This window comes from Cryptomeria japonica, chromosome 1, assembly GCF_030272615.1.
Source record: "Cryptomeria japonica chromosome 1, Sugi_1.0, whole genome shotgun sequence".
NCBI classification, from domain to species: domain Eukaryota; kingdom Viridiplantae; phylum Streptophyta; class Pinopsida; order Cupressales; family Cupressaceae; genus Cryptomeria; species Cryptomeria japonica.
Genome location: NC_081405.1, coordinates 709,903,893 through 709,911,920, shown reverse-complemented (window position 1 = coordinate 709,911,920; position 8,028 = coordinate 709,903,893). Strand labels below are relative to the sequence as shown.

The window sequence follows — 8,028 nt, the reverse complement described above, 5'->3', positions numbered from 1 at the left end:
GCTTTTGTAGGAAAATACAAGTGGGTGGAGGATAAAGGTGATTTAAATAAATTATTTATTTAAAATAATTGTGCAACTTGCTTTTGTAGGAAAATACAAGTGGGTAGAGGATAAAGGTGATTTAAATAAATGTTAATTTATTTAAATGTGAGAGGTGGGATTTTGGGGGATTTAAATAAATATTAATTTATTTAAATGTGAGAGAATATTTTAATTAAATAAATATGATTTATTTATTTAATTAATGGTCTGAATTTGGTTAAGTGAATTAAATCAAATAAATTGAATAAGTTATTTAATTAATAGGAGAAGAGGGTTAAGATGAATTAATTAAATATATTAATTTAATTAATTATTAATTGATGGTTAAATAATCAAATAAATATTAAATATTCATTTAATTAAGTGGACAGATTTATGTGACTACAGAATGAATTTGGAGGGTAGTCTTATTTGGTGATTACTTTGACACCTTTTTGTTTGGTTTTTGAGGATCTGTGAAAGGTTATCAATGGCAGGTTCTAAGCTTCTGTGGTGGAGATTTGTTTGTTTAGTGGCTTGTTTTTCTTTTTGGCCGACCTTTTTTTATGATCAACTTTGCCCTCTTAAAGTTATCATTATATTTCGGTATCAATTGTTCTTGATTGTCTAACATATGTGTTGCTGTTTGCATGTGTCTATGGTAGGTTTTTGAGGTTTGTTGCTCATAGACAATATGTGCATCTAGTTGGACTAGCATGATGTTTAGTACCACATTCTACCATAGAAATGTATTATGACTTGTGATTTGGAAGTAAAGTAGGGTGATACATGAATTGTATGTTATTCTAGAGTTTCAGAGGATTTGGACAAGCAGGAAAAAAGTTTCAAGTGATAGAGTGGTCACTTTGTTGGCTTGTTGACTATGTTGATGTTTTTTGTTGGATGTGCTAGAAGATGGTAATGTGTCTTAGCTAGAGAGGAAGTTTGTGAAGATGGTTTTGGACCATTTGAGTTAATGTCAACTAATGCATATCATATTCCTACTCCTAGTGTAATGTGTTGGCTCTAAGATTGAGCTAACTATACATTTGGTATAATGAAAATGTTTGTGGATGGCTTGAGATGTTGCAAATATGTTCTAGGCTGAAATAGCTAGCAGATGTGACAAAATCTGTGCAAGTTGTTTATTCAATAAGGAGCATAGATGAATTGAAGTGTGTGAATCAAGTTATATATCCTATACACATTGTGTGTTTTGATGTAAAATAGATCAAATAGAAGTTCAAATTTTAGTGAAGGTCCACATTATATATCCTTTGTATCACTTGTCTATATGTTGAAGTTGGTGCCTCATTATCTGAGTTGGTGCTCAGGTTTTGCATTAGGGGATTGGTGTCTCCATCTTGGGTTGTAATTCTTGTGTTTTGGCACCTATAAAATATTATAAGTTCTTTATTATCTTTGTGAGGCTAGATTTGGCTAGTAGTTCTGAGCAACTATTTTCACCATGGTTTTTCCCTTTAAATTTCTATGTATATCTGGTGTTCTCATATGTTGTTGTGTGATCATGTTTATTATGTGCATAACTTCTTTAACAATAATGTGAGATGTGGTAATAATCTTAATAATTAAATAGATTTGAAGTTGATATTTGACATTTATTGGTTCGCCCCATTGTCAATATATTTGCGTGATTAACATTTACTATATAATGCTAAGAAATACTATAAAATATAGAAAATGCTATAAACTACACAAACATACATGATGATACACAAAAATAATATTTCAAAACCAAAAATATTACTACGTAATGAAAATAAATGTTACAGAATATATCAAAAATATACTAATAATAGGAAGGAATTATGGAGTGCTACACAACTATAACAACTCATGATCTTAAGAAATGATAAACAATGATATGAAACATTACAATATGTAAAAAAATGGTGCAATTTATTAATAACTATTATATAATGCCTACAATTTATTTTTTATTGACAAATGGAGACAAAAAGAAGAAAAAAAATATTGGCCAATGGAGAAACACTCCAATATGGTTATAGAGATTAATCATGCATAATAAACAATACAAAAGATAATTCAAATTGACAATTAATTATAATATTAATAGAAAACTCAAGAGGAAAGGAGATTGAAGTTGGGTTAAAGCTTTTATCTCTCATCTATTTGTACACTTTTGAGAGAGTGCCCACCTATTTGATAGTTGACTCTTGATTCTTCCAAAGAAAAATGATATCGATGTAATTTATTTAGGATAGAAAGAACTAAAATTTTTCTAATAGAAAATGTCGAATGCGGATAATTAAGTGTAAATTTAGAATTCACAAATTCATAAAGTGAGAAACAAATGCAATGAATGTGTAATACAAATCTATAATTAATTTTAAATTTGATAGTTCACAAAATTCTAATAAATTTTGTACGGATTACTCCACACATTTATCCTCAACTAATTTTAATTATGAAGATGATTATCCATATTTACCTTAAATTAGTTATAAAAATGTGGCTACTCCACACATTTACCCTCACCTAATTTTAATTAGGAAGATGATTATCCATATTTACCTTAAATTAGTTATAAAAATGTGGCCATATGCATTAAAACATTATTAATAATTTAATAATCTAGGGTAATCTTGTCAAGTACATTATTTTACTTTTCACAATGATGGTTGTATATTGGCATCTCGTCACTCAAATTTTTATAATAAAATGATAGGTTCCTAGTGTTTAGTCTAAACACAATATAGTTCTTAATGAGCAACAAATGTAATGAATGTGAAATACAAATCCATAATTAATTTTTAATTTGATAACTTTGTATGGACTACTCCACACATTTACCCTCAAACTAATTATAATTATAACGATGATTACCAATATTTACCTTAAAATAGACCATATACATTAAAACATTATTAATAATTTAATAATATAGGGTAATCATAGCGCCCAATGAAAATATTATCCCTCATACAAGATAAAAATTGTATTCATCACAATTAGAAGTTGTGTATAAGACTATAGATTAGGAAAGATTCCTTATTTTATAATTCCTTTTCCATTCTACCCCTACATTGTAAATAGTGTTGTTCAAGCTCAGACATATGAATCTCAGATTAGTTGAATAATTATTAACTATACCAACTTTAGGGTTAGGCATCTACTGTCTTTGGAATCTTCATATTTCAAGCTATAGATGGACTAGCCTTATCTATTTTTCATTAACTGCAATAGGAATAAACGCCATACACCCTCAACATCAATACACAATTACACTACTACTTTTACAACCAATCATCTAGCTGCAATCCAAACTTGTTCTTTATCATGGCAACCGAAACTTAGTTCTTGTCAAGACCTCCCTTGATTCGTATGAATTCAAATTATTCAACTTGTCAGCTTTAAGAGATTTTTTACAATCCATCATATAAATGAGAGAATGTAGTTTCTGGATTCAATTGTGTACAATATTTTTGCATCAACGTTTTCGATCACACTTCGTGATCCATCATTAGAATAAAGAGAGTCAAATTCAACTTATTTATTGACTACTCAATTGTTCCAAAATTCTACTTTAATATTAAACCCAACAACCTCCAACCTTTGTGTATTTATTTAGTCATCCAGGTTACTTTCTCCCCAAACAATAATAGCTAATTTGGGCATCATTTTAGTTTTTCTGCTTATCATAAAATTATTTGGGAGATCTTGGTTCTATTTGATTGGTCAAATTCTAGATAATGCATGAGTTGAGATATTTACACCTTATCAAATAGTCAACAATTTTTGGTTCTCTAGGTTTATTTCTTGTAAAACATTGCCCTCAGCTATCTTTGGCCATTCCAAACTTCCAAATTAAACCCTCTTGTTGGTTCTTTCTATTCATCCTATCCTTCCTGTACATCTCTTATAGAAACAAATCTCTCTATTTATAACTATCTTGTGTCATCGACAAAATATTATGAAATAGATATAGTAAATAGTTGTTTTCTTACTGTGACATGTAGTGATATTTTAGTATAACAAATAATGAGGTGTAATCTCATTTTAGTTTTAAGACATGAAAGGAATGAGAGAAAAGAACTTGTTGTCAATACGCTATAATTTTGACATTTCAAAATAAAATATTTGAAGTTAATCTTGTATTAATGAAGATTATCTAAAAACTAGGATTAATGGATCCTTCTAGTATGGAATGAAGCTCTAGACAAGGGGCTTACTTATTCTATCATTAATAATCATTAAACACTAAGTTATTTAGAAAAACCATTCAGTATAATATATCTATTTGATCTATCTAAATATATTGTGTGAATGTCACCAAGATAGTCTCACCTTAATTTTGAAACCATGATGTTGTAAGGATAATCAATTGTAAAGAGGAAACTTAGGAAACTTGATCATAAGAACTAGAAGTTTAACAAAAATGAAATCAGGTGACTTGTTTCTGCATTGACATGAATGTTAGAAATTGAGTTTCTTTCCAAAACCATTAGTATAAAGTTAACATAAATGCAATACATGTGCAATACAAATCCATAATTAATTTTAACAATAATGGTTGTATAATGGCATCTTGTCACTCAAATTTTAGTACTAAAATGATAGGTTCGTAGTGTTTAGTCTAAGCACAATATAGTTCTTGAATAGACATGTGAAGAAAATGTATACTTATTTTATTTATACTTTAAACGTAATTGTACTCATGCATTCTAGAGATGTTATTATTAAACTACAGTGCGCAATCTTCTCTTTATATTTTTTGTGATAAATAATTAAATAAATATCATTAGAATGGATAAAATCATCTATATGAGATTAATAATAGTTAGTATGTCATTTAATTTTTGTCCTTCCTTTAATGATGTAGAAATTGACAAATAATGAAATCCATTCCTTATAGAATTTATTATTCGATTAGAATGATTCATTTCATATAAGAATTTACATTAATTTTGAGATAATTGATATCTTCCATTTCTTTTCAAACGTTGTAACCAATTTTTAAAAAATTTCCTTTCAAATATTGTAATTTATTAATAATTTAAATGTAATTTTACGCTTGTTTGAGATAACTAAACACAAATATTAAATGTGTTTTTTTTTTTCTAAAAATAGATTTTAATCAAATGTCAATAAATATAAGAAATAAAATACATTATTATCACAATCTCTTTGACCCTCATACTTACTTTATAATTTCATTAATAATTTAAAATTAACATTAATTTGTTTTGTAATAATAAAATACAAAATTTAGATATGTTTTTTCTTGTTCTAGATGGTACAATAACCCATGTCCCCATGCAGCTGCTTATGAACATTTAAAAAAGACACATGGCTTCACCATATTTTTTTGCAATACTACCAATAATTTCATTTACAAAATGATTTAAGAAGATTGCATTTAACTATCCACGGGGCCACCTGCTCCACAAATTGCTCCTTAAAAAGTTGAATAGTTGCTGCTAGCCAAAATAAGCTAAGCAACAGCATGAGGACATGCCCTAATCCATCATAAGATAAACAACTTAATCAAAAGCTTTTGTTCAATAAGAAATGGTCTGATCTGGCCTTTTCATTTCTTATGATTTCTATGCTTTATAAGATAATAGATATAAGCAGCCGCAATGAAACTGAAGAGTCTACCAGGAATATATAATATCAATTCAAGCAAGGCCCTTCCAAATGATTCTGCAGGCATAGATCCACGAGAGAATGTGGATAACATAAGACCACTGAATTGGCTTGTGACAAGAAAAGTACCATTCTTTGTTGCTTCTAATGTATATTTTGCAACATGCTCAGCTGTGTCTGCTTTACTTCGATCATAAAAGTTTATGATCTTACTTAACTCAAAGAGATCTCTGTTATCTTCCGCACCACCTACATACAATTTGGGAATGTAAGAACAAAATGATATCAGACTCTCTTGTAGAATACATGAAAAAGAATGAAAGCATGAACACTCCTCAATAATTTGAACTACTTACAGTAATCAAGCATGGGGGTTTCCACATAACCTGGAAAGACTATGCTTATTCGGATGTTGTGAGGCATCAATTCAAGCTTGAGAGTTTCCCCGAGTCCTTTTAGACCATATTTGGTTGCAGTATACACAGAATTCCCGTACACAGGATACTGCAAAAAGAATAACACAACCAAAAAACATTATTCTAAATAATAGAATCATAAAAGGCTTAAACACTCTAAAAACACACTTTCCTGTCTTACGAGTAAATGCTAAGCATACAAATTAGTTTTACCAATAGCATACCATTCCTGACTGAGAATTCATGAGAACAATTGACATGGGTGTTTTGGGACTCCTCTGCTTCATCAATGGAATCCCAACATGCACAGTGTTGACAACCCCTGTCAAGTTAGTCTGAATGATGGCATGCAGATCTTCAATTCTGCTCTCATCCAGAAGTGCAGTTTTTGCATCACCTGCATTGCAAACCAGCACATCAACAGCCCTCCATTCAAAAGCTTCCTTTATTGCCTTTGCCAAAGTTTCATACACACCCACATCTGCAACCTATTCAAAAAATCAAAATCTGATCAGACACCAACATTTCTAAGTCTTTTGATATACTTAAAATGATGGGATAAGATAAACCTTGGTTAATATTTTATGTTTGGTATCACCATTTTTGGCAAGATTTTGTTCTGCTTTCTCCAATTTAGAGGAGCTTCTGGCTAAAAGGGTAACGAAAGCTCCTTGAGAGAGAGCCTCTTTGGCAATGGCAAGACCAATCCCAGTTGATCCACCTGTTATGAGGACATGCTTGCCCTCCAGAGATTGCAGCCATGATGATGAAGTCTTCAAACCGATCCTCATGTAAATTTAAAAGTTAGACTGGTTGTTCTTCCATAAATAAAGGAAAACAGGATAGTTATAATAGATGGATAATAAACACTAAAGAGAGCATGATGCTCAACTACTCAAAAGTGGGTGAGAGTGACATGTAAATTAAGTGTTGTACTTCTACATAAAGGGAAACAAAATGGTTATGATAAATTCTAAAGAGAGTCTCACACTCAATTACTCAAAAGTAGGTGATACTGACATGTAAAGTAAGTGTTGTACTTTCATAAATAAAGGGAAACAAAATGTTTATGATAGATAGATAATAAATTTTACATAGAGCTGACACTCAACAACTCAAAAGTAGGTGAGAGCCACATATGTAAAGTAAGTGTTTTACTTCCATAAATAAAGGAAAACAAAATGGTTATGATGGATAGACAATAAATTCTAAAGAGAGTGTGATGCTCAATTACTTAAAAGTGGGTTAGAGTGACATATGTAAAGTAACAATAATAAATTCTAATGAGAGCGTGATTCTCAACTATTTAAAAGTGGGTGAGAGTGACATATGTAAAGTGTGTGTTGTACTTTCATAAATAAAGGAAAACTAAATGGTAATGATAGATAAGTTCTAATTAAAGAGGGCGTGAGATTCAATTACCCAGAAGTGGGTGAGAGTGACACATGTAACTCATGGATCATGACATGTGCTCTCATAAGAACCATGTTTAATTAATTTGGAAAAGTTTAATAATATATGTAGGAAAAGAAACATCCGCCAACACAAGAAAAATAAAAAACCTATAGTAACACCATTCTTATGCATAGGTTAGGTTAATGAAAAGATAGCTTGAAAAAAAAAAGCTTGATGAGGCAGCCATGTATAAAGAGCTCCCCTAAAAGAGAAGAATACCCTACATGAGGAGTAGGCTCTTTTAAAAATTAGAGAGAGAAAAGACCCCCCAAAAGTGGAGAGGGAAAGTGAAGGACTAAGAAGGTCTTCGGAAGTAGACAATTGTGACACCTCCAACAAAGCTCATAGATGAAGGATATTTCTTTTAGTGAAGGGTTTGGTGACAATGTCTATAATTTTCTTTGACATTGGAAAAATCTTAAGATCATTTATCTGATCATCAATTAGCTCCTAGATATAGTGCATGTGTAGCTTAATATGTTTGGTTAATTAGTGATGGACTAGA

At 30.3% G+C, this 8,028-nt stretch overlaps 1 protein-coding gene across 1 annotated transcript; it reads right to left on the bottom strand.

The window, feature by feature from the left end:
• Positions 1 to 5,446: 5,446 nt before the first annotated feature.
• On the bottom strand, positions 5,447 to 6,900 carry LOC131062479 (3-dehydrosphinganine reductase TSC10A). The gene is made up of 4 exons (XM_057996141.2): positions 6,638 to 6,900; positions 6,293 to 6,556; positions 6,009 to 6,156; positions 5,447 to 5,901 (listed from the first exon to the last, which is right to left on the bottom strand). The coding sequence occupies exons 1-4, from the start codon at positions 6,857 to 6,859 to the stop codon at positions 5,594 to 5,596; spliced, it is 942 nt and encodes a 313-aa protein (XP_057852124.1). The 5' UTR covers positions 6,860 to 6,900; the 3' UTR covers positions 5,447 to 5,593.
• Between the last annotated feature and the right edge of the window lie 1,128 nt (positions 6,901 to 8,028).